This window comes from Alexandromys fortis, unplaced genomic scaffold (genome assembly GCF_014885135.2).
Source record: "Alexandromys fortis isolate MF-2015 unplaced genomic scaffold, M_Fortis_MF-2015_v1.1 scaffold_250, whole genome shotgun sequence".
Classification (NCBI taxonomy): Eukaryota; Metazoa; Chordata; class Mammalia; order Rodentia; family Cricetidae; genus Alexandromys; species Alexandromys fortis.
Window position 1 is genome coordinate 758,293 of NW_026068128.1, and position 27,074 is coordinate 785,366.

At 50.0% G+C, this 27,074-nt stretch overlaps 1 protein-coding gene across 5 annotated transcripts in view; it reads right to left on the minus strand.

Annotated features, from left to right (window-relative positions):
* Window positions 1-27,074, minus strand: part of Mical2 (microtubule associated monooxygenase, calponin and LIM domain containing 2) — a 205,425-nt gene that overhangs the window by 101,795 nt on the left and 76,556 nt on the right. For all 5 annotated transcript variants that reach the window (XM_050125902.1, XM_050125898.1, XM_050125900.1 and 2 more), the window contains exons 4-13: window positions 19,197-19,404; window positions 15,835-15,951; window positions 13,608-13,709; window positions 11,572-11,727; window positions 8,169-8,269; window positions 4,638-4,895; window positions 3,417-3,532; window positions 2,481-2,607; window positions 1,754-1,844; window positions 649-796 (exon numbers count right to left, since the gene is read on the minus strand). In XM_050125902.1, the coding sequence (XP_049981859.1) occupies window positions 649-796; window positions 1,754-1,844; window positions 2,481-2,607; window positions 3,417-3,532; window positions 4,638-4,895; window positions 8,169-8,269; window positions 11,572-11,727; window positions 13,608-13,709; window positions 15,835-15,951; window positions 19,197-19,404 (1,424 nt within the window). The remainder of the gene's footprint in view (window positions 1-648; window positions 797-1,753; window positions 1,845-2,480; window positions 2,608-3,416; window positions 3,533-4,637; window positions 4,896-8,168; window positions 8,270-11,571; window positions 11,728-13,607; window positions 13,710-15,834; window positions 15,952-19,196; window positions 19,405-27,074) is intronic.

Below are 27,074 nucleotides of genomic sequence, written 5' to 3' on the forward strand. Positions count from 1 at the left end.
AAATGTAGGAGCTACTTTAATTACTTCTCATTCTTTTTTTTTTTTTAATTTTAACTGTTATTGTAACAGGATCTTTTCTCAAACCAATCAAATTATCTGTATCATGTGGAGAGATTCCCATCTCCTCGGGGCGAGGTGATTTTGGTAGTTTTCCATTAGCCTTTAGAAAGGGTTTGTACATGGGTGGAGTCTGTGCTGCGTCCCGTGTCAATAGGTCAGTAGAGGTCATGAAGGGTTTCTAGACTGTCCTCTCACCTTCCTATTGACCCTGCCATTTTGCCAACACACAAGGAAGCTTTAGAAGATTCTAGAAATGATCTGATGATTCTGGATGTCAAAACAATACTTCTTTGGTTAAGCAGGTCTCTCTTCTACTTCCTCTCATGGGGGGGGGGGGCTTTGAGGCCTACACTCAATTTCCAAAAGGTGGCTATTAGGGTTGGGGGCCAAGCTGTGAGACACAACCACTGATTCTGTGATGACTGTCAGATCCCAGGGACACGGGGCAAACATGTTGCTGTCCAAACAAGGGAAAAGCAAGTTTTAGAAAACAACCCAATCAGAACTTGCAGAGAGAAACACTGAGCCAGGTTGGGGGTCTTCACCCAGAGAAGGCTGGGGTCCCCTGTACCCAGGGTCTGCACTCACATCAGCTCTGGCCGGAAGCGGTGGATGATGGCACACAGGGCCAGGCCACTGCGCCAGGATGTGGTCAGGTCGGTGACACGGACGTGCTGGTAACCCTCGGTCTGCTGCTGGCACCAGGTTAGGAGCTTGTTAGGCCGGATGTCTGACTCTGTGGGGAGGGGACAGGTGGTGAGGCTCTGCAGGGATTCCAGGGAGTTCGGTCTGAGCATCACGCCCACTGTAGTCAGGGCTGGGAACCAGGAAGAGTGGACGGCAGAGATGCAACCCTGACGGCCACTGCACAGGTCAACAGGAAGCACACTGTCTAACAGCACTGTCACCAGGGTCCACTATGGCCAGGGTCCAGGGCTGGAGGCTGGGAACACAGAGCCTGCATCCATTAGGTGATGCTAATGACACGGGGCTGTCGTGCACAGAGGTGCTCATGACCATGTTTGCCGCAAGTAGCCTAGGAAGCACTCTCTAAAGAAAGTCTCTGTGGATGTGCATGTGAGCTGGGTACTGAAGAGTGTCTAGGGATTCATCAGATAGAGGTATTCCAGGAAAACAGGATGGAGAGACAGCAAAGAATGCCAGAGCCTGCCATGCTTGGGTACAGTGTTTTACAGCAGCTGGGCATGTGGTGTGTGCAGGGATGGGAGCGGGGAGACGGACACAGTGGCAGCTGGAGCGTCTCTGGGTAGGAGAGCAGGGGGCCTGAATGAAGGGCTGTTGGGGAGTTACTCATTGGACTATCCCTCCCCTGCTTCTGAACACTACTCTGTGCCAGCTCTGAGCCAGATTAGGAAGATAAGGAGAAGGAAGGGGGAAAGTCCCAGGAATCTGGTGACTAGCTGCTAGGGAGACAGGACACTTTTCCCAGAAACAAGATGCAAAGGAAACCTAGCCCCGTGGAACTCCCTATAGCGGACTTTCCTGGGCTGAGTGCTCAGAAAGCGACTGCAGGTCTCGATTCCAATAATCCCATCTTACCCCTGCTCTGAGAGAGAGGAAACTGAAGGACAAAGGGGAGAGGCACCTGCCAAGGTCACACAGGTAATGGGACACAGGCAGCTAGTATCATCCCCTGCACACCTTGTCCCAGGGTCCCGGATGGGCAACTCACCCCGCCTGGAGAGGCTAACGGATCTCCTCACTGAGCCCCATCTCTCGGGAGGGAAGCGGTCCAGTTCTTTAGTGATGTACAAATGCTTCACCTACGAGCAGAAAAGACCACACACCTGCCCACCAGTTCCCAGCTCCTGGGCTGGAGGCCTCTCTGTGCCCCATACCAGATTCCCTACCTGCTACTGTTTTCTTCAGGTGCAGGCTGGTAAGACTTTTAGCAGGGCATCTAGACAACTGAGTCACAGACAACGGGCCTCAACAGTTCTCCCAAATGAGGCAGAACTGACCGTGAATATCTAATTGGCTAATAGGAGCCCATACTATTCTCTGTCCTACTAATTAATAGAGTTTGGGGGATAAAATCCCTAGGATAAGTGATGTCCAAGCCTTTGCATGGTAAGGAAGAGAGGAAATATCTAGGTAAGTGGATTACTTTTGAGAGAGGGGAATTAATCAGTGCCACATTTGCACAGTGGCAAATCAACACGTGAAAATATATAAACACACACATATGCACAGTACCATATGTGTTCTAGTCCCCCATAAGGCTATAAAGAGGCCTCTAGGCCTCTATTGCACCTTCACATTTTGTGGGGGAAAGAACTGGCTCCACCCTTTTGCTAACGAGCTTTGGTGGCCTCAGTTTCAGGACAGTGACAATATGAGACCATTGCTCTCCCTCAGCTCACTGCAGGGGCTTCAGACAGGCGTGGGAGTGGGCTTACCTGGTGAGGCCTGACGCAGTGCAAGTTGAGGTTTGGGTACCGTGTTGCTGGGTCCAATGTGTATTGTTCAAAATTTTTGTTGATGTTCTCTGGGGTTGTCTGAGGTAACAGTCGGTAAAGACTTTCTCTGCAGGGAGTCAGAACCCAGAGTTTGGAGATTATTCTTGCCACCTCAGGCCCTTGATCCTATACTCCCCTCTCCCCCAGCCTCCAAGGTTTCAGGGATGGCCTCTGGTGTGTTTGTATAATTCTTTCCTATAATCTCACACACTCCTGAGAGCTGCAAAGTGTGGGGTAGGAGCAAAAAAGGGGGAGAGAGGAAAGAGTACCCAGGTGGTAGGGATGAGGTCTCCTTTCCTGGGCGGGATGCCAGAACACAGGTCCAATATCTCAGCAGACTCTGGTTCAGTTAAAGCTACGACCCAGCCACAGTCTTCTGTGGCCTGCTTTTGTGGTCACAGTGGCCCATACCCAAGGCCATCAAAAGCTTGTCTCCCATATCGGCACTAACTCTCAGGGTCAGCCATCTGTTCGCGGTCCCATGGCCAGCAGCAAGGGCCTGGGAAGAAGCCAGGACTTCAGCTGTAGAAGAGGCCCGGCAGGTCCCAGAATCCTTACCCAGGGAAGGACACTGTGAAATGTCCTTGAAGACTTCCTTAAATAAACCTCTTGGGCCTTGTGTGGATGAGAAAAGGACTGATTTAGGACTAGCCCATGTCCAGATTTGTCTCTACTTTCCTGGACACAAGAGCAACTCACTGACGGAGAGGCATCAGGACATAGAGTGTCCTTGAAGACCCAGAGATCACATCAGACCACAAGTGGGATGGCAGGTTAAAGCTCAGTGCAGAGGCCGCAGGACAGCTAACTTAGTTCTACTCCTGCCCGAGTCTTCTACCCAGAGTCCCCCACTTAGGCGTTCTGCTTGAGGCTCACCTTTCAGCCAGCACCTCCAGGGGAGAGGTGCCCTGGTCCCAGCTCTTCACCATCCATGCCGTGTCAAAGGCTGCCAGGAAGCCCCGGGCACAGCCTGTGCCCATGGGCCAAAACGGCTGTAAAAGAACACAGGTAAAATTCTCATTGGCTCTGGTGACTCGTGGTCTCCTCTCCCATTCTACCTGGCACATTCTGGTTGTGGGGTGCCATCTCTGAGCCAGAGCAAGGGCAGAATCCTGCTGCCCACAGCTTCCCAGAATCACCGGTAGTTGGAGCATACATGTGAAATGTATGACAGCCCCACATGTAGCAAGGCTGGGGGCTCCGGGAGAGAACGGAACCAGGGAACACTTCATGGAAGTGTGACCTTCATGTCATTGTAAAGCATGGATGGGATTCTGACCTCCGTCCATTTGGGAAGATCAGGGGCAAAGGTTTTGTGGATGGAAAGTGCTGGAGCCTGCCAGAACACTCAGCACAGGAGACTGAGGAAGGGAAAGTTGGGAGGGAGACAGGGATAGAAGTGACAGGCCACTGGACCAGGCGGTGGTGGCGCACGCCTTTAATCCCAGCACTTGGGGGGCAGAGACAGGCAGATCTCTGTCAGTTTGAGGCCAGTCTGGTCTACAAAGTGAGTTCCAGGACTGCCAGGACTGTTACACAGAGAAACTCTGTCTCAAAAAAAAAAAAAAAAAAAAAAGTGACAGGCCTCAATAAGGGTGAACAAGGACTGATCTGGTCAAGTTGAGGGTAAACAGCTTGCTCCATGGTGCACCCAGGGTAGGGTTTGCAATCTGACTCTCAGCCCCAGATAACTTTGTAGACACTGACAGTGTTCATACTATGATTGGAAGCTAACCCTGAAATGGTCATTTATCTAAGGGGCCTTGCACTTACAGGCTCAAGAGGGAGGGCCACAATGTCTACACTATACTTTGAAAACCCCTTGTCCTTACAGTCCCCCTTAAACTCTGGAAGATATCTACACAGAAAGGCCACACAGGGCCAGCCACACGGGTAACAGGTCCCAGCCATGCTTAGGGTCTACATGTTGTGAGGACAGTCCTAGGCTCTAGACCAGGCCTGGTTAGTTTTGTTCTTCATTCTAGAGGCAACGCAGAAGCTGGAAATGGGAGAAAAGGCTTCTGCTACAGGCAAGCAGACAGATCTCAGAATTCAGCCAACAGGGCTGGCTCCCAGGGTTCGAAGGGCAGGTAGTACCTCAAGCAAGCTGTCGCCCACAAGGGCCACGAGCAGCTGGTGTGCCTGGCGCTCACGCATCAGGGCTGCGTTCTCTGAGGCATACATGGAGGTGAAGTCGAACATGGCCACATCAGGCTGCCCGTTGTGATTTATGGCAAAGTCTAAGGATGGCAGCTGGTAATTGGTGGCAAAATCCGCGGCTTCACGGGCATAGGAGAGCAGTTTTTCCTGGTTCACGTTCTCTGTGCACAGGAGCATCTCTGTGTCAATGTAGTCCTGGGGAGATCAGAACATACGTAAAACCTCCCTCCTCTTCAAAGGGCTCGAGACCAGGGGATGGGTCTTCATGAGGAGGCTAGAGGGGCTGGGAGATGAATCAGTCTTTAAAGCGTTTGCCGTGCAAACACGAGGGCCTGTGTTCAATCCCCACATAGGAATCCAGACAGAACAGTGTGTGATTATAATCTCAGTGCTGGGGAGACAGAGACAAAACGGTCCTCAAGAGTCCTTTGCTAGTCTGCCTAGCCTAATGGGTAAACTCCAGACCAGTGAGAGACCTCAAAAGACAAGATGATGACTCCAGAGGAGTCACCCCTGAAGTTAAGCTCTGACCTTTACAGAGATGCACACAGGTGCATGTGTGTCAGCAGGAAGTGTGTGTTTGTGTGTGTACATGTACGTGTGCCTGTGAGCATGCACGAATCAAAACTAGAACACCAGAGCCAAAGAAATAAGCACATGGTCCAGCCATGGCAGTTAGCACGGTTGTGATTAAGCACCCAGTTTGGCGTTGGGCTTTCTGGCATCCAAGGTGAAGGGGAAATGTGATACGGGCTTTCCTTATCAGAAAATGAAGCATAGCAGTTCCTCACGGGAGGCGAGTTTTTCCTGGCACTCCGCTGAAAGATCTGTCTCATGCAGGAATTTACAGAGAGGGCACTGGGAACTGTAATGGACAGTGGACTTGATAACAGCCTCCCGGCAAACAAGGAACACATTGCACATGGCTGGTTCTGATGATAACTTTCAGTACAATTAAGAAACAAAGGAACAAGCCAGTAAATGTGATTTAATAACGGATGGAGTGAAGCTACTGGGGTCCATATATGCTGCGGTTAGTAGTCAAACAAGATCAGAAAACAAAAGCGGGGGTGGGGGGGTGTGCCATGCCTCTCTCTGAATTTCTTTCCGAACTCAGTTGCCCACTTCTCTGTGATGCTGGGGACACTCTGTCTTGGCTACGAAAGTGGGCACTGCCCTGCTTCTCTGCTGGGGTGGAGATGACTGCGTGGACAATGAGGAAGTTCATCCTAGAGATGCAGAGCGTTCGATATTTCCAAAGCCTGCTCTGCTTAAAGGCCACCTTTCCTAAAGAGGACGCGAAAGGGCAAGCTCCCACCAGCAGTATGCTCCCAATGTGCACAAACAACCTGGGTTCAGTCTCCAGTGCTGATTTAAACTGGGAGTGGTGGGGCACACCTGTAATTTCAGTGTGAGGGAGAAGGAGGCAAACTGATCAGGAGTTCAAGGCCATCCTCAGCTACAATATGAGAGTTCAAGGCCAGCCTGGCATACATGAGATTCTATCACAGCTGGAATATGGGCATGCTGTTCGACTTTATTCTGCGTTTTCACTTTCAATACCATAATTGTAAGATCTCCTCCTTGGAACTGTATGAAGATGGAAAGAGAGTGTATACATGGAATCCCTCATGCAGTGCCTGGCATACAGGAATAGATGATACTCCCTGCCCCTACTAATTCCCAATGTCATGAATGGCCACATGATGAGATGCCAACTGAACCTATCCAAGGTGCCAGCATGGGCACTCTACAGGTTCCAAAATATATAACCTTCTCCATACCCAGAGTGACCTTCTGTTTCTTGTTTCTGTTTCTTGGGGAGCTGTGACTTCAAATACTCTATTTCTGAAATTCTAATATTTCCTCACAGAATATACATAGCATTCACCCAAGAGAAGACTGAAGAAGCCACCTCAGTACATCTGAGGGGAAAAGAGGACATCCTATTGCCATACTGACCAACCAGCAGTGAGCTGGCAGATCTGAAAGCCCAGTGCTCACAACAGCTAGTGTGTGTGTGTTGGTGTGTGTGTGTGTGTGTGTGTGTGTGTGTGTGAGGCTAGCTTCTACTGTCCTACCCACAGATTCTGCCCACAACTCATGCTCTCAGCAGAGGCCCAGCCAAGGTGGAGGAGGCCTGGGTTACTAATGCTTCCAGGCCGGATGCCAGTACAAGCTGGTGAGAAGATATGTACACTGTACTCTGACAAGCAACACTGAGTGGTCCCAGTCCAGGACAGGACCTGGAGGCAGCTGACCTGGGGCTGTGGGATCCTTATCTTGAAGCAGTGAGCACAGGAGCTCTAGAAGGGTGAGGTCTGACCAAGGCCCTCATCCTCCCCACCTCCTCTCTCTCTTCTTTATCCATCCATATGTGTGTGTCTATGTAAGAATATGCCACATGCATGCAGTGCCTGCAGAGGTCAGAAGAGGGCACTGGAGTCGGCCGGAGCCTCTGGATGTGGGTGAGAGTCACCAAACGTGGGTCCTCTGGAGGAGCAGCAAGTGCTCTTAATCTCTAAGTCATCTCTCCAGCCACACCATGTTCGCTCTTATACTCGATGATGCATACTAGGTCTGGTGTGCACGCCTGCAGTCTCAGCTCTTGGGAGACTGAGGCAAGAGGATGGAGAGTTTGAGGACAGCCTGGCCTACACAGCAAGACACAGCAAGACATCGTCTCAGAGCAAAAATAAATAAGTAAACCAAGAAGCAAAGCTATGGAGAGAAACCAAACAGCCAATAGGACAGAGCAAGTGTCCGAACAAGGCTGCGGTGTGTGTGTGTGTGTGTGTGTGTGTGTGTGTGTGTAGAACCCTGAAAACCACTGTCTACCAGGCACTGAGCCAAGCATGATGTGTGTGCACACATATATACATATATGTGTGTACATTCCTCATGCATCCCTGCTCATATACAGTCATGTCTCAAGAACTCTTCAGAGGATTTACAGGCGTTATTCCACTTTATAGACAGAAGACTGAGATTCAAAAAAAAAAAAATCAAAATCTTGGCCACTATCCAGAGTTAGCTCATGGGAGAACCGGGTCTCTGCTCGTCTCTGAAGGCGCAAACAGTAAGTATTCCCCTGTGGCAAAGGGACACAGTGTCAGACTCCAAAGTGACGTCATCTCCATGTTCCACAAGGACAAGGAGTCCCCATCTCCAAGTGAGTGTGACCTCTTGGAGAAGAAGCGGGGCCAAAGGAAGAATGACATTTGAGGAAGGAAAAGATTCAACTGATCATATCCTGGGCAAAGGTCTCTCACCGCCAGGTTTGAAACATATCTGTGTGGATGGGTAGTCACGCAATGTCAAAGGCAAGGAAGGGCCCGGCAGTTTCTCTTTCCCCTCTCCCCTCACATGGGTTCTAGCAGGATAGTATCTCCTCTCACATCTGCTGATGCTGCCAGCCCATGCGTCCTGGGGGAAACAGTTGAGAAATCGCTATCTATGGATACATACATTAATGATGACTCCTTTGTCCAGCAGGCTCTGCTTCTTGGCTGTCATGACAAAGTAGTGCGTAGAGTCCTTGTAGTAGACAATGTTCTCGAGATCAATCCCTGCAAGGAGAAGCATTCAGACCAAGTTTACCAACGGCGCCTTGCTTCATTCCAGGTCTCCTTATGTATGTGCAGAAGATGCATATAAGATAAATAGCAAAGACATATCAGGCTGTGGACCAGAAGCAACTAGCTTTTATGATTGCACAAAGGCATGTTCAAAAGTAAAACAACCAAACAGCATACAACAACCACAGATGTCCAGTATTCTTAAGTTAAAGCTAGACAGAAAGTGTTATAGGAAGTGCTAGACAGGACCACAGATGCAAACTTTGAACCTGACTGTATGGATCAGGCTCCATCCACTGTGTGTCCACAGAGCATCTTCTATCATGGCCTAGCTTGCATGAGAAAACCCAGGTCAGAGGTTAGAGGCTTAGATTGCATTGTGGTATGTGGGTGTGGGCATGCTCCTGTGTGTAGGCCAGAAGACAACCTCGGGTATCATTTTTCACAAACCTACCTACTTGAGACAGGGTCTATCATTGACCCAAAGCTCAGCAACTAGACTAGACGGGCCAGCCATGAGCCTCAGGGATGCTCCTGTCTCCACGTCCTAGAACTGGGATTATTAACATACATAACCACGCCAACATTTTTATGTGGGTCCTGGGAATTGAGTTCAGATCCTCAGTGGAGCCATCTCCCCAGCCCTAGACCTCATCTTTTGTTCTCTTCACAGACAGCAACACTTTCACACATTAGGATTCTGCACTGAAGATCACGATATGAGATGATCGCTTGGCTCTGTTTCTCAAAGGGATGCGGGGAGGCTCATTCGGAGCCACCGGCTCACCTGAGAACTTAACGTAAGTCAAATCATCAGGACTGCTGAATTAGAAACTGCGGGTAGAGCCAACACCGTAAGTGTTAAGTTCCCTGGGTGGCTCTGGTGGTCACTAGAACATGAGAACCTCTGGCTGGTTTATGTGACAGGAAGTAAAAGGCACACAGTGACCTTAAAGCATCCACACAAGGTGTGCTGGGTAACCATAGCAACACCCTTATTATTACAGTAAAATAGGAAACAGCCATGCATACGGAAGGCCCCCCAGAGAATCAAAGGAAATTTACAGCTGTCACTGACGTGAGACAATGACTTATGGTGTGACAACGGCCAAGTTTAAAGGAAGCTCGGGAAAGCTTTGGAGAAACACATGCAATGTCCCGCCATAATCCCTATCTGGTGGTTCGGGTATTTATTTTCTTTGTTTCTAAGGGGGAAGGAAGGGCTGGAAAATTAAGTATTAAATCATTCAAAGGATATAATACTCTGGAAAGGAAACATTAAAACTTGTAATAATAAATTGGGGGAGGCTCCGAGGGACATAAGGTGGCAAATAGAGTTGTTACCAGCCAGAGGCAGAGTCTGGCTCAGCAACTCAGCCCCTTCCTAGAAAATGAACTTTGGAGAAAATGATTCCAGGGAAGTGGCACCTTAACAGGAAACCCATGGAAGGTGGGGGTCAGAGGCCAGAGTCTTAAGTGAACACATGTGTCTTTGTGGGTCACAGGGTCTCTGTTATCAATACAGTGGAACCAGCCACAGACAACAGTGTGAATGTATGTCCATGATGAGTTGTGGGATCACAGTCCTTGCTAAAGGACATCTCAACGTATCACGAAACATACCCCATTTGGATTTGTTTTCTCCCTTAGGCCCCTTGAACATAGAAAATCAGTCCCATCTCAGAGGTGATACCAAAGCCACACGGTTATCCTTAGTCCTTAGGCTTGGATGCCAAGAGAAGCCACGGTCCCCAAAACCTACCATCAGGATTCTACTTAAGATGTGATGTTGAACGGGAACGTGAGAAACGTGGGCACTATTTAAAACGTGCTCAGACAAGAAGACAAGGTACGGGTGCAGTGACTGGAACAGGAGCCATGGGAAACAAGCGTGTAAGCGGCAGTGAGGGAAAGTGTCAACAGACCAGGGCAGACTGGGCACCAGACTGCATGCCTGGCACCTTCACTCCTTTTATAGATAGGGTCTCCTGTAGTTGAGGCTGGCCTCAAAATTACCATGTAGCTGGTGCTAGCCTTGAACATTTGGTTTTCCTGCTTCCATCTTCCCAGTGCTGGGATTACAGGCACGGGCCACCATGCCTGGTGAGTATTACAGGCCTTAGTTTAACATTATCATTGCACTGCCTTTCCAAGGGACCATGTGCAGTTTTGGTCAGGTTATAAAGAAAGCCAGTTTCTCTGTTTCTCCGCTACCCTCTTGAGTATCTGTTGCTCTGGCCACATAGAATATAAGTCTTGGGCTGCTTATCTGCCCCAGGCTGTATACCCAGCTATTGAATCATTATCTTCTGTCCCATGGTTAGGTGACAGTTGCTTCCAGAGCATGCTGGGGGTGGGGTGAGTTGTGTGTAGGGTCCTTGTCATAAGGAAGGGCAGCTGATGTGCTGCACAAAGCCCCGGGAGTCTTCAGGTTCTCCCCTCAGATTATAGGTTCCCTCCTCAGCATGTCCCAGCATTTCAGGCAGACCTTAAGCACAGACTCCCCAACTGCCCTGTGTCACAGTGCTTTACGTGGGTACCCTCTTTGGATAGGGAGACCCTTCAGGAGGGGTGGGGCTAACATTGACTGTACTCTACAATGCTGAGCGCCAGTATACAATAGACATTCAGTAAATGTCTACCATGTATTAGCAAAGTCTACAATCTATTTCCATATACAACATCCAGAACATTCTCTCAAGATTCCCTCTTTTCTTTGAAGGGCCTCTAGACATTTAGTGTACTGAGAGAAATCTTTGCTCCCAGACAACCCATGGAAGCCAGAGGGCCCTGTGAACAGCTTGGAAACCTTGGGTGAGGGACTAGGGAGATAGCTTAGTTAGAAAAACGTGTGTTGGGCAAATATTGCAGAATGGAATTTGGCCAGAATCCATGAGTTGGGGGAGGGTAGGCATGGTGTTACAACCCCAGTGCTGCTTAGAGACAGACCCCTGAGGCTCACTGGCCATGCAACCTAGCCTACTTGTCAAGCATTAGGCCAGTGGGACCTTTTCTATACACATACACACACACACACACACACACACACACACACACACACACACACACACGACAGCATCTGAAGAAGGACACTAAAGACTGTCATCTGACCACCATACATCTGTTCACACATGCATATGTATACACACACACACACACACACACACACACAGACAGGACAGCATCTGAAAGACAAGAGACTGTCATCTGACCACCATACATCTGTTCACGCATGCATACACACATACAAACATACTGTGAATAGCGTCTGGTTTAGAGAGGGGAGGTCTCACCTGTTTCTTCCTTAAGGTCCTGAAAGAACTTCTGGTTGAAGATGAAGGCCACGCCACTGATCTCCTCCACCTTGGCCTCGGCCGTGCTGTTCCTATTTATGAAGTTGGCAGTGATGGCGATGGCTAGCTTCCCCCGGAACTCCTTCCTCCTGAACCCTGCGTAAGGGACAGGATAGATGTGTCAGTCCTCTAGACGGGGTGGCAACTCAGACAATACTGCTGAGAACACTCTTCTCTGTGCCCCAAAGACAATGGGGGCAGCGGTTCTGGAGCAGGCAGAGGCACCAGACTTGTTCCCGCAAGAGGCATTTTGAACTCTGTTCTTTTCTATATCATTGGACCATATGCAGCGCTTACATATCCACAGGCCAGTGGCCAAAATGATCTGTGCAGCAGGCTACCACAGACCTCAGCCCTCTGGAGATGTTCTGAGTATATCACTGAAGACTCTTAAAGTGCTTTGGCACTGAGGGCTTGCACGAGTCAAATGGTTTTGTCAGCATTTTAAATGGAAAAGAAAACCTTTTGAAAAATAGGATTAGACTAAACTCCCATAGGAGAGGGATGCTAAAACATTTTCTTTATAAATTTGTTGTTATGGGTTGTATTGCATTGCCATCTTCCTACCACATATGATGGTGAAATCCTAACCCTTGGTGTTTCTGTACGTTGGGCTTAGTTAATATAAAGTCAACTGGAGTATAATGGGCCATCTACTGTAACACGGCTGATGTCCTTATTCATAGGGAAAGTTGGACCCATAAACACACTGAGGAAGAAGCTCCGTAAAGATGAAGGCAGAGATGGGGTTGTGCTTCTGAAAGCAACACCAAGGCCTAGCAAAAGAAACCAGCACACTAGCTCCCAGCAGCTGGTGTTTAGGATGTATGCTGGCTGGCTTATGTTTTGACATAAGCCTAGACATACCTAGGAAGAAGCAATCTCAATTGATGAACTGCCCCTATCAGATTGGTCTGAGGGTATGTCCGTGGTGGCATTTTCTTACTTAGTGATTGATGTGGAAGGGTTTAACCTATAGCAGGCTCGGTATAGGCCCTAGGCTCTCAAGTAGTATGACATGTAGTTTTCCCAAACAACCAGAGCAATCCCACAAATCATACACGTATTCACACTGGCAGCTTTGATGTGTCTTGTCAGACATTTCTGTGAGAAGATGGGCACAGGAGTGAGGGCAGGGCAGACTGTGGGGCAGAGAACACTGTAGAGCAGAGAAGACTGTGGGGGCAGGGCAGACTGTGGGGCAGAGAAGACTGTGGGGCAGGGCAGACTGTGGGGCAGGTAGCAGACAGGAGAGGCCTGAGCTGAAGGACCAGATATGCAGACTTCTCTGAGATCAGACCTATTTCAGTATGTGTATCCTGTCCTCAGAGAATGAGTTTGCCCAATCATGCATCTTCATCTTATGACCTTTGACAGGGGCAGACTCAGAAATAACAACTGTCCCTACTCTAAGAGATGCCACCGACATTATGATGTCTTCCACCCTGGTCTCAGACAGCCCTTTCCATATAAATGAGTACACGAAGCCTGTTGCTGGACTCAGAGAAGCGTGGCTTTGGAGCCTGAGAGTTTGGCTGCCGGGCAGTGGGTATTCTCAAGAGCTATGGAGAAAGAGGCCCTTCTCTTGATTGGTAGAGTACTTGAACATGAACGGATGCCATTGGCATCTTGAGATGTTTGCCTTAGACAGAGCGAGAGGAGAATGCACCTTGGCTAACACAGCAGCAGGTGCTCAGCCCGTTTATGTTGATATTTCCCACAGTATAAGAAGCATTTTTACAGAAAAGCCCCCCGACCTCTTGCCCCCACCCTCTGAGAGGGTTCTGCTACCCAGATTCTCATTTGGGGATGCTTAGGTCCAGGGAGGGAAAGTGGAATGGCCATCCTCACACGCTCAGACTCAGGCAGGACAGGACAGTCTGTCTGCCTCTACCCTTAGCCGAAGCATCTGTCATCTTGATCATCCTTCTCCGGTTCCCCTCATTATCTCTCAGCCCCAAAAGAAGAGTCCTCACCTTCCAGTGTGTTCCTATTGCCGTCGGCACCAACGATGACGTCAAACTCAAAGTCAGACAGGGCGTGGTCTGCAGGGAGGAATTCTGCCCGCCAGCCGACTTCTACCAGAGGAGAGAGACTATTAGATGAGCGGTAGAGGCAGGCTGAGAGATGCCACCCCTCCCCGCTGGCCATGAGACGTGGACAAGGACCCAGTGAAGCCTCCCCAAGAAAGGCATCAGGCATATCCAGCTTTTGATACTGTGACACAGCGCTGTCGTCTACAAAGCTCATGGTTGAGAACCTGTGCAACTGGGGCTTTTTATGGCAAAGACCTCTCGTAATATTTTAATAAGTTCACTATTTCATATTTGGCCACACGCATAGCTATCCGGTAGCATGCGGTTCCCAGGCTGCAGATGGGACACACCTGGACACTCCATATCCAGCTTCTCTCTGGCTATCTTGCACAAGGCGAAGAGGAACTGCCGACTCTACACCTGGGCTGACTGAACTTCATGAGGATGCTAACCTTTAGCAGACCCCAAACCAGTCTCCCTTGTCCCTGTCTATATCTCAAAGATCCCCCCCATATTTGTCCCATATTTAGTGGCTCCTCACTGTCAAACAGATCCCAGGGGATGTGGGAGAAGCCAGGGAGCCACTTTGCACTTCTGCTTCTGACTCCAATGGTTTGCTGCTGTAGAAGCACATTCTCAGGGCAAGCCTGGCTGGGTCCTTGGAATGAGGGTCGACGATCCAGCAGAGATGTTCCAACAGGAGCACACAGTCTCTGAGTCATTTGAGAATGACTGTGTCTTGTTAAAAAAAAGCAAGGAAATCCTCCCCAAGTTGTCAAAAAATTTTCTGAGCTGAGGCCAGGAGAAGTCAGGGGTGTGCCCTCCCTGGGAAACAGCAAAGTCTCCTATACACACTGCTTCAAACCTCAGCATTACCAAGATAGGAAGCTGTGACAGCAAGATATGGAGGCTTGGACAAACTCCATGACAACGGCGTGTGAAAGAGATCAGAATTTGATTTCCCTTTCTTCTAGTTTTTTTTTTTTAAGGTAGGTTCTCAGAATATAGCCCAGGCTGGCCTTGAACCTACAACCATCTTGCCTCAGTGCTGGGATTACAGGTATGCACCACCACCATGTTCAGCTAAAATATCAGAATATTTCCAGGACAGACTCCAAAGATACATTAAAACCCTGTCTTGAATCTCCCCCACCCCCAAAAAAGAATACTACCAAGAACCCCCCTAGATGGAGGTATTTTATGATCTAAGTTAAAACTCAATAAAATCAAATATACCGATGCTCACGATGGCATACCTGTAATACCTGTAATCCCAGCGTTCAGAAAGAAGTTCAAGGGTCATCCTTGGCAACATAGCAAGTTTCAGGCCAGTTTGGGCTACATAAGACTATCTCAGGGATACATATACATTGTGGTAGTTTGTATGAACAATGGACCCCATAGGCCCATAGGGATTAGTGTGGCCTTATTGGAGGAAGTGTATCACTGGAGTGGGCTTTGAGGTTTTGGAAGCTCAAGCCAGGCCCAGTGGCTCTCTCTTCCTGCTGCCTGCTGACCCAGAGGTAGAACTCTCAGCTGCCTCCCCAGCACTGTCTGTCTGCACGCTGCCATGCTTCCCACCATAATGATGGACTGAACCTCTGAATGTAAACCAGTCCCAATGAAACATTTTCCTTTATAAGAGCTGCCGTGCCCATAGTGTCTGTTCTCAGCAACAAAATCCCTAAGACATACGTATTCCAAGAAATATCTAGAACCTTTATTTGACAACCACTCTAGAAGTCTCAGTTTCGTTACTGTATTTTAAAATGTTTTGGGGGTGCAGCAGCACATTTTCCTATCTGCGTGTGAACTGACACACATGTCCTGAGGCTTGTGTGACTTTATTATGCTATCAGATCTGTCTTGTTGGCTGCCACCAGCTGAATGTTGTTGGTCGAAGTTGTATTTTCCTAGGGACTGAGTGACCAAATTATAGGCCTCATGGTGTAATAGTAATTCCACCATCACTTCCGCCCTTGCTGGGAGCTGAAGAATAAGCCCAAAGCCACAGAAATGGTCAAAAAAGGTAAAGTATTTGTCAGTGGAAGTATGCCAAACAGCTCCTAGCAAAAATAACTTGCAGAGATAGCCTCTGAAAGCTACCAGCACAGCTTCCCACTTGGAATATCTGCCCTCAAGGCAGAGAAGGAAAATTATACTGTACTTTGATTTTCTTGGTCTTCAGGAGGCTCTAGAACCCTCACGAATTCCACGTTCACATGGATTTCCACTCCCAGCATCAGGGCCACCTTGAACAGGATAAGCTGTAGCTGACGGATACCTGTCGGGAAGGAAGGGAGAGATGACTGTTCGGAGCGATGCCTGGGACCACCTGTGTGTAAGTGCTGTGCAGGTGTGGTTGGTGGCCTCCGAACTCAGCACGGCACCTGCTGAGTCTGTACTAGGCACTGCAGGGCTCTTCACGCATCCTTCTTATTCTCATTTAATATAGGAGATATTGAGACTTGCTAAAGCCAGGTGACTGCTCAGGGCCATAAAGAAACAAAAAGCAGACGGGATCCTGTTCAGTCTGACCCGACGGTGCTGCTCTAGCTGGACCAGGCTGTCCTAACTAGGAAGGTCTGTCTTTCCTACACCTTTGCTGAGCTGGGCTCTGGCTTTGAGGACATAAAGTAGAGAGAGGAGGAGACAGTGAGAGTCAGGAGCCACAAGGAAAGTCAGAGATCAAATGGCTCTTGGATGAGGTCTATGCCTAAAGCTCCTTCTCTCCAATGGTAATGGGCAAGGCAGGGAATTCTCCCACCAGCTGGGCTCAATGCTCTCCACTCTTGCCATTTCAAATGCCTTCAGTGAGCGCAACCTTGTTCGTTCCCTAGTGCTCGGCACAAATGGGCATCCGTCCAACTATTTTCCTGTACAGGGAGAAACTGTAAACTTGCTGTTGGCTTCTCTGCATTGAGTGGGTGCAGTTTATTTAATATTCATGGAGCACCCACAATATGCCAGGTGCCATCTTAGTCACAGCAACGGGGCACATGCTCTGTAATGGAGGGAACGGACAGAACGATGGGGCCTGGGCTGGGGCTGCAAGAGAGGTGCAATCGGGAGCATCAGAATCCCTGGACAGACTGAGAACAATGAAGGCCACATGAGGCCAGGGCACCTGGGAGCCAGGAAGCGGCTGGGTAAAAATCTCTTTCGTGTGGTGGCAGAAGGAAGTGGACAAGCAGGGGGGGAGTATGAGGGGATAGACAGTTCACCCTTCCTTCCTCTCCTAGAGCAAATCCTTGGAGCGAAGGAACAATGATGGGGTGCCCAGAGAAGGTGGGGTCCAGGGTGAGGCTCAGCAAGACTAGTGATGAGGAGAGGGAGAAGGGGGAGAGAAATCCAAGAGGGACCAGAGTTGGAAGGCATGGCTCGCTCTGCCTCTGTCCTGGGGATGCTAAGAAGGGAAGATGAGCGTGTGAAGGGCTGGTCAACGCCTCTCTGTCAGGCACAGGACACAGACCACCGTTAAGAGAACAGTGCCGGGAAGTAAGAGTTCTAACACAGGACGTAGACAGAAGCTGAGCAAAGCTGAACATGAAGATGCAGCTGTGGCTGGAGACGGCCTGCGGGCTGAACAGAAGCCAGCCAGCTGGCTACAACCTGCTAAGGAGACAGTCCTTCCAGGGGAGGCTTGGCCACACCTCACAGTGTCAAGGTTCCTGGCTTCCGGGACCCAGGAGGTGCTCTCTAAGTCCCCACCTTCATTCTCCCAGAGCTGCCCTGGACAAGGCCATATCCTCTCCACACTGCTTGAAGCCTTCACTCCACATTCTAAGCAACAGGCCTCCTTCTCTGGGTGGGTCAACGCATCCTGCCAGCTCACGCTGTGGCTTTCTGGGCAAATGCACATTTCTTTCCGTTGAACTCCTGGAATTTTCTCATCCCAAAGTGGGAATAAACTCTGGGGTTGCTGTTGGTAAATTCTTCTGCGTCTGAATAAATTACACCCTTAGCAGCTGACAATTCTCTCCAGTCCCACCCACACCCCAACTCACTTTTCCCATCAGCTCTGGTCTCATATGGACATGGGTCTTTGGGCTTTGCTCTCACCCATCCCCGTGGAGAAGGACAAGGTTGTCAGGTTTGAGAGCCACACACGGCACCCTCCTATGCCACCAGACCCAAAGTGCTTTAATGTTCAGCACACAGCAGATGGGGTGCTGTGTAAGCTTAGCAACTCAAGGAGACAACATTAGTCCTGTTTTATAGGAGATAAAATTGAGACCTGAGAAAAGGAATTTCAGCCAAGTAAGGAATGAAAGAGACATCTTTGTATTGAATTCACCCGACTCTCATATGACCTGCCTGACTTCCACATTCCACTGTCATCTGAAGATGCCCAGAGACCTCTTCCCTGCAAAGCTCCGAGGAGTTGGGGTACTGCCTCCCCAAAGCAGGTCTGCGTAGGTCTTATCTCAAGATTCCACAGGTGACCAACAGCAGAACAGAAGCTGCGTTCCGCACAGGCATTCAGCCTGCCCGGCATCTGGTCTACATCCTCAGCTTCCCTTCCCAGCCCCCATGGAGTCACACAGGCGGCCTTCCCTGTCGTCAAAGCTCTAAGGAGTGCTGGTTAGCGATCTGTCAGAGATTACACGTTCAATGACGTCACTCCTCTCATCTGCCACCTGCCCTCCTCCCCAGGACTCGCAGCACAGTGTCCAAAGGCTTCTGCACAAGGTCTCAACCATCTGGCCCTGTTAGCGGCTTTTGAGTTCTCTCTTTCAAACTCCTCCTGGGAATGTGACTCACTCTATTAGAGCACATTTTATTACTGACAGAATCTCAGCGCACTCCCGGAGCGTACAGACTCCGCTGCTTACCCCTGGGCTTTGTATTTCATTCATCCACCCGACAGATGTTTATTGTTCATCTATTATGTGTCAAGCACTTAGGCCCCTGAGACGGGTATTTTGGCAGGCAGTGTGTGCCACAGTCTGTGACCAATGGGACACAGCACGGAGCCCAGAATAAGCCACAAAGCACACTGTCATGGTCCGAATGTGAAATGTCACCCCTGGCTCAGGTATTTTGACATTTGACCCCCATCCAGTGGGACTGTTTTAGGGGACTGTAGGACCTTTAGGAGATGTGGCCTAGCAGGAAGAAGTGGGCCTCTGGGGGAGGAAGGGGATTTGAAATTTATAGCCCAGTCCCTCTGCTGGGCCTCTCTTCACTTCCACATCTGCCCAGATATGAACTAGCAGCCATGAAGCTGCTTGCCTTTTTCACTTCCCTGCCATGAGAGGTCTGTGTCCCTTCACACCGTGAGCCCAAATAAAACCTCTCTTCAAACTGACTCCTGTGAAGCATCCCTTCACCGGCAAAGCAAAGTAACTAAGCATAGTCTTTCATCTGGAGGCGTGGTCCTCAAAGGGCCAGCGGGGGCTCCTTGATGTGGCAAGGTGGGTCCACCCACAGTGAGGCCTGGACTCACTAAAGTACCCCACCCCAAGATGGGTCCACCCACAGTGAGGCCTGGACCTTCATGAAGTACCCCACCCCAGCCCTACTCACTGATGTGGTCGATGGAGCCGGCACAGAATTTCCCATAGAACTTCTTGGCTCCTAGGCCCCGCAGGTCGTGGATGGTGAAGGGCCAGAGGTGCAGGACGTTGTTCCGGGAAAAGGTGTCTCTCTTCTCTACCACAACCACTTTGGCTCCCAGGTAGGCAAGTTCAATGGCAGTGCGCAAGCCACATGGTCCTCCTCCGACAATGAGACACTGTGGGGAGAAAGCAGACACTTAGCAACCTTGAGTGTCCAGGCGGTCTGTCACCAAGGCGCCACCTCACCAGCCACAGCACTCTGGGCATCTGCTAGGGTCCGCTAGTCACCCACCTGGTGGGCCTTCCTTGTGGGTCCATCACAGACTAGACACTGTTCAAGCCCTGGGAGGATAGGAGGTTCCGAGTGAGGTTGGACCGGATCTGACCCCCGGCCTGGTACCCCCAGCTCTCAGCTTCCTTTCCTGTGAGCTGGGTCTGTGAAGTGTTGCTTTTCCGCAGAGGGCTGTGTCTATAGGACCACGTGTGGGAAGTGTACTGGGCTGGCGAAGTGGTTCAGCTGTAGAGTGCCAGCCTGGCACATGCGAGGCCCTGGGTTACGTAACCCAGCAACACTAAGTACACAGTAAAAGAAGGAAGTACTTCCGAGTCATGGAGGTGTGTGGAGCATCATTATTGTGACTGAAGGTAGCCAATAGTTCCTTAGGACCAAGAGCCAAATAACAAGAGAATCTATTGACAATCTGGACTTTGTCAAGATTAAAAACTTCGGTGCTGGGGCTGGAGAGATGGTGGCTAAGAGCATTCTCTGTTCTTCTAGAAGCCATGAGTTCCATTCCTAGCACCCATGTTGGGTGACTCAAAAACACCTGCAATTCCAGCTCAGAGGATCTGACACCCTCTTTTGGCCCATCATGCACCAGCACACAGATGTATCCCGCCCCCATCACATACAAATAAAAATAAATCTTAAGATAAAACTGATGTTTCAAAAGATTGTATTGCCAAGGAAGTAAAAAGTAGAAAGTCATGGTGGCATATGCCTGTGAGCCCAGGCTAGCCTGTCTCCCCCTCCCCCCTTCCCCAACCTGGCAAAGGAAAAGACAAAAGGGAAAGACAGTTCCACTGATGGGCAAAATACTTGCAAGACACATAACTGAGAAGTTCTACCAGCGCGCTTGTATCTAACACGCATAAAATGTGACAGCTTGAAATGAAAAATAAAACATCCAAATGAACCCCAGAGAAAGAATTTAGATAGCATTTTTTCCAGTAAAGATATAAACAGATCCCAAAACTATCAGCCATTAGGGAAATGAAAAAATAAGCCATGGTGAATGGTCACTCCCCGCCACTGGTAATTTGATGGGGGCACATGAACCAAGAGCTGGAAACAGTCAAATCTCACACCTTATTAGTGCAAATGATTTCAAGCAGTCTGGTATTGCAATTTCTTTATCAGCTAAACACAGGGGTACCATATTAGCCAGCCAGCCCAGTCCTAGGTTCATATACTCAAGAGAATCAAAATCATCTCCATGAACACCAAGGGAAGGATTATTGACATTAGCCCCAAACCTCAAACAACTCATGAGCCTATGAATTGATGGATAAGCAAGATATATATGGGCCTATCCTGCAACCTCGGCGGAACTCTGAAACACAGCTTGCTCGAATACCGAGGGGACTTAAGAGGTGAATGAACAGACACATGGCAGGATCCCCCACTCTTAGGTCCTCCCCAGTAGGACAAAACCCTGGGCCCCTTCCCCAACCCCCTTGACTTTTCTAGCTAGCCAGCAGGAAGTTTCCTGTGGCTAGGATCCCCTAAAGCCCAAACCCATCCACTGGACCCCCCAAGCTACTTGCCACACCCCACCTAAGAGCTTGCTATAGTACTGAGGGGACCAAGAGCTTGTAACTGGAGTTACAGGCAGTTTGCAAGGCACCATGTGGACGCTGGGAATTGAACCTGGATCCTCTAAAAGACCAGCCAGTACGCCTCATCACTGAACCATCTCTCCAGCCCTGAAGTTGGGGTCTTATTACTGAAAACTAGTGTCTGTTTCTAGAGACACTCAGGCCATGGCGTAAACTTGGACTTTGAAATAAGGAGCCAGAATGTTGTATGGTTCAAGCTATTTCATGCTCAGACAGGGAAAAGCCTGGTAGAATGCAGGGGACTTTAGAGGAGGGGCTTCCCGTGTTATCATCAGCATCACTCTAGCTCACGTCTGCGGAGCACTCACTCACAATCGTGTGCTTGGCTTCTCAAGCTCAGGAACTGTTACTGCTCATAGAAGAGACTTTCATTCTGACCACTTCCCACATGGGGAAAACAGGGCACAAAGCTGCAAGGTAACCAACTGGTCCATGGTGTCAGATTGAAAGCCGCGGAGCCAGGTGGTCTTGCTCCCAAGACTACGGTACAGTCCTGCTTCTGGGCTGATGGAAAGAAAAAGAAAACCGACTATCTCAGCTGATGGAGCCCACTCAGGAAGAGGGGAGGAAGGGGGGAACAGAGGGAGTGGTCTATGCCCGGATGCTGAAGGTCGCTGGGGTAAAGAAGAGACAAACAGGACTTTGTACAAGGTCGGTATACCAAGTCATTGCATGTTGAAGAAGACCAAGTCCCTCTTCAGAGAGGACACAGTCTTAGGACAGAAGAGGGGAGAGGGGGACACATGGTGATGTAGATAGTCACATCTAAGTTTCTATAGTGCTGCATAAGATCTGAAAGCATGGAATGCTTGCAGATTCCCACCCAGACAGAAGGAGCCGGGGGTCTGCCAAGGCCACCTACATCATGAACGTCAGCAGTGGAAGGATGTCACAGGTGAGGGTGTGTGCAGGGTGGGTGGGTGGGTGGAGTATGGGGGTGTGGGGTATATGTGAATAGCTGGAGCTGTTCAGCAAGTCAACAAGCGGGACCTTCACCCATTTCTCACTCACTGATGGACGCTGCAGAGACATCTGGAAACTTTCCTCTACTTGGGATTAAATGTTATCTTAAAAACACATCCCTCTTCCTGAGCAAATACTCCAACCCCTGGCTGTCACTCCCCTAGGCCACCAGGGTCCCCGAGGGAAAGTACGATCAAGTAGATCAGAGGCTCCCACACTGCAATCAGTGTAGTTTACTGGCTGGAAGCTTCCAGAGAGTCTGTAGCCTCCCAATTAGAGGAAATGAAGTCACTGCTGAGATTTGACTCACCCCCAGAGACTTTGGGGGGTGCGTGGGGGTGGGGCCCTGGCTTCCTCTCTGGACAGAGGTGCCTGGAGAAAACCGGCTTCCTTAGCCCAGATCCTGCACCTTATCTCACCCTCCATGCAACTTCTTGCTCCACATAGCCAGACAATGACGGTCATTTCAGAACCTGTTCCAAACCCCAGGCTTGTGAGGTTTGCTTTGGGCGAAGTCTGGCCCCATCACACGTCTTTGCAGTTACTGCCTTTTTCCTGTTGGTGAGCTCTCTCACTCCATGGCCAGCGCTGGGCCAGCTGGAGGATGTAGGTGAAGAAGGGCAGAAGAGAGAGGCCTCCATGCCTGACCCATCTCTGGTACCCAGACAGGGCAGGAAACCTCTTCTCCAGCCAGGGACTGTTGTACCTAAAGTGTGCAAACATTAGCCGGGACTCAAGTCCAGTCTTCTTGGCACCCCATGGATTACTGTCAGCGAGTGCTTGGCTTTCCTATCATTCTAGGCTGCGTTACATATTTTGGGCCTGGAATCTCAGAGATGCCAGTCATACCATAATTTTAATCAAAGCAAATGCCAATGGGCTTAGCTATATCAAGGGAGAAAATCTCTGCTGGCACAAAGGCCTGTTGGCTGGGGTGATGGGGACAGGGCAGTTCCCTTGGAATGAGCTAGTTATGATCAGAACGGGGACTTGGTATCCTGGCAAGGGGTCAAATGCTATGCAGTCACGTGTATGGGCAGAGGAGCAGCGCCAGCTTTCTGGGATGCCCATGGTCAGGAGATGCTCTAGATGTTAGGTGTAGCCCAACGGACTGAACACAGCGGCAAAGGACCCTCCTCTTCCCACAGACCCAGCAACTGCCGTTTAAAACTCATGTTCAGTACATAGAGCTTTTGGCTAAAACTCAGCCTCAGTCAGTGATTGCTCACTGCACAAGCATAAGAACTTATTTTCATAAGGGAGGGAGAGAGTGGGGGAGAGAGAGAGAGAGAGAGAGAAAACGCTATGTTTGGTGGCACACAGCTGTGGGGAGGTACAGAGGTAGAGACAGGTAGATCTTGGGTTCACTGACTAGTCAGCCTAGTTAAAATGGTAAGTCACAGGCCAACGAGAGACCCTATCTCAAAAGACAAGGGAATATCTCCCGAAGAGTGACTCTCAAGGCTGTCCTCTGCCCACCCCCCCACACACACACAGCCTAAAGCCTTCCCTCGAGTTCCTAGATTAGATTGCACACTCCTCCTATGCTCCGGCTGGCTCGGTCCTCATTGTTGCCCCAGAACAAACCCTCATGTTATCATTGGCTGGGCCTCAGGAACTGCCCCATCCTCTGTGTTATCTGTGTGCCTGGAGCTCATCCACTGCCTGGTACACACAGGAGGTCCAACACATAGCTGATGGATGAATGAACTCCCCACCCACTCCCCGCCAACTCAGTCCTGGCTTTCTGACCATGAGAGGGATGTTGGGTGCACGCCAGCCAGGGTTAATGCTTGCAGATTCCCACCCAGACAGAAGGAGCCGGGGGTCTGCCAAGGCCACCTACATCATGAACGTCAGTATTATCTTTACACTTGGGTGATGTGAACTATTGCTCACTGGGGAGCGGGCAGATCCACCAGCAGCAGGAAATCCACTGTAAAGATAAGCCTGGCAGAGTTCAGGCCTGCACATTCTCAACACGAGACAAACACTGCATGGAAAAACCAGACTATTTATCAAGGAGCAGGGATGGGGACAATAGCTAGTGTGCCCAGCAGGACATGAACGCTAGGAAGGAAGGGTCGGGAGGGGACTCACATAAAACTCTTGCTGAGCTTCTGAGGGACCCTGAAAGCGTGGTTATTTTAGGTTTTTATTTGTGTTTCTGTATATGAGTATTTTGCCTGCAAGTGCCTGGGAAAGCCAGAAGGTGTTGGATCTTTGGGAACTGGAGTTACAGACAGCTGTGGCCCACCATGTGGGTGCTGGGAACTGAACCCAGATTCGCTGCCAGAGCAGCCAATGCTCTTACCCACTGAGTCCTCTCTCTCTCTTGCATGTGTTTGTGTGGTGTGCATGAGTGCACGTGTGTGTCCACATGTATAGGTATAGGCACATATGTCTGCACACGTGCGTGTGTGCCTGAAGCTGACACCAGGAGTCTTCCTCAATCATTTCCCATCTTATTCAGGTAGCAGAGAGCTCACAGATTCAGGCTTGTCTAGCTGGCCAGCTTGCTCCTGGTCCGGAGACCCCTGCGTCTAAGCCCAGCCTACAGATGGGCTACCACATCTAGCTAGCACTTGGGTGGGTTCTGGAGATCTGAATTTAGTTCTCACATTTGCATACACCGAGCCAGTTCCCCCAACTCAATCCTCATTGCTTGAATACTTCTTCCGACTATATCTCCTTTTAACCCAGAAGTAAATGGGGATGCTGGGACCCAGCACAGACGGGGTACGGATCACTGAGTGGACCTGGGGCTAGTCCAGGGCTCAGCAGTCTGCAGTCTTTGTTCCTGCCTCCGCTTCCCCCCTCGCTTCTCTTGGGGTGCAATGTGGGCCAAGGCTATGGTGAAGTGCTATGCAGCGCTGAAATGGTCAGCACCCAGGGGTCTGCTATTCACAGCCTGATAACCTGCCCTGGCCCTCAGCTGAGATGAGGCCTAAAGCACCTCACATGTGTTCTGCCAGCACTCTCTGCCTGTGGGCCGCCACCCTAACCACTTCTTGTATCACATCTGTGTAACTGCCCTTTGAAAATGTCAGCGTCACACCCGCCTTAGAGGCAGTCTCCAGAGGCATAGAAAAGTTAAGCAAGGGCTGGAGAAATGGCTCAGCACTTGCTATGCACCACACGAGGATCTAAGTTCAAATCCTTAGCAGCTGTGTTAAAGGGGGGGCTGGGTGTAGCTCTGCACACATCTGTGACCCCAGCACGGTTGGGAGCAGAGACATGAGGGTCACTGGAGTCTGCTGACTGCAAGCCTAGCTCCAGGCTCAGGGAGAGACCTAAAGGAGTGAGGCAGAAAGTGATGGAGTAAGACTGTCGGGCCTCTGAAAGCACATGGGGATACACACCTAAACACATACGCACATGTGTGCACGCACACACATAGTGCCTCCTTGGGTGAGTAATGTGTCCAGGGGCTAAAGGTAGGGGTCAAAGGACAATTTCAGTTGTGAATATTCTGCCACTCGGTTTGGAAGTCATGAACACAGTCCTCAAGTTTGAGAGGGTCAAAACAAAACAGAGACAAAGGCAAGAACTTCCTCCCAAGACCGTGTAACAGTAAACGACCAAGTCTGGATTTAACCCCAGGCCTACGCTCTCAATGGCTTGCCTGCGAGTAAAAAGCCTAACAGGAACTTAGCGGCGAGAATGGACATAGGTCATTTCCCTCTCTCTCTGCACTGAGGCCACACGAATGCAACCAGAGGTCAAGCTGGGTTCACAGGGAATTTCTGCACAGGAGGACAGGGCTGTGCCCAGCTCTGCTCCCCCAGGATAGACGTCCCCAGGCCAGACGAAGCCTGAGCATGTGCAGGTCCCGAGAAATCAGACTGACAGGTGCCACAGCGTAGAGTTTCTAGTGAGATAGCACAAGTATTCCACGGCGAGCTGGGGACCTGGAAGGTCGTCCTGGTAACAATATATTGCCCTCCCTCCAGGCACACTGGCTCTCTTGGGCCGCACTCTGGTGCCAGAGACATGCCATTGTATTTCCTGGGGTGGCTTTACAGCCTCTGGCTGTTAGGACAAGTGATTTTTCTGAACCCAGGCAGGAAGTTCATGGCTATTGCCAGATGACTGTAAGCAAAAGCACCCTGCTCATAATTGTAGGATGAGAAGTGTTTGAAGCCAAGGCACCTGCCTTGTGGCTGCAGGGAGGCTGCTCATGGTGGGGGCTGGAAGGTTTTACAGCATCGTTCATTGTGCATAGCAACAAGGAGGGAGCTTCATGGGAGATGTGGCCATCAAGATACCAGCCAGGAAGGAGTCCTTGAAAGGGCTGGCAAGGAAGGCTCTTCACAAACACTGCAGACTCCAGTTTTGACAGAGAGAGTCAAGTGTGGCGTTCGTGTGTGCCTCTGCTGCGAAGAGCAATGGTAACAGCAGCATTAAGACTAGAATAAGATCCGGAGCAGCCTGTGCTGCCCTCACTGCCCACAGCCACTTGGAAGAGTGAGTGACTGGATCTTGGTTCTAGAACAAGGGTGAAAATGTGACCTCCGGGCTTAGAGGTCAGGCTCAAGGTCACTATGCTTTCGTTACTTCTTCCAAGTCAAAGACAGTGTTTACCAGGAGCAAGATCGTCAATACTGTCCTGATCACCTGAGAACTGAGATGATTGGGGGTGGGAGTAGAATTAAAGAGGAAGAAGAAATAGCAAGAATGAAAAAGAGCAGTAAGGAGCCTGAGCTGAGGCTAGAGTGGGGAGTTCAGAGAGGCAGAGAAGGTGAAACCAAGTAGCCAAGGGAGAAGGAGCCAGACCTGGAAGTCTTGGATCAGGTGGGGTCTCCATTCCTCCTTTTCCCTGTAGTGGATTTGGATAGAATAGAATGAAAACCCTGTTTTAAGAGTATTGGTTCTAGTGCCTTTGGTGTTTTTGATGTTCACCTTACTAGATCTGGAAGGGGGTGGGAGGTCCTTGGACTTCCCACAGGGCAGGGAACCTGGTCTGCTCTTCAGGCTGATGAGG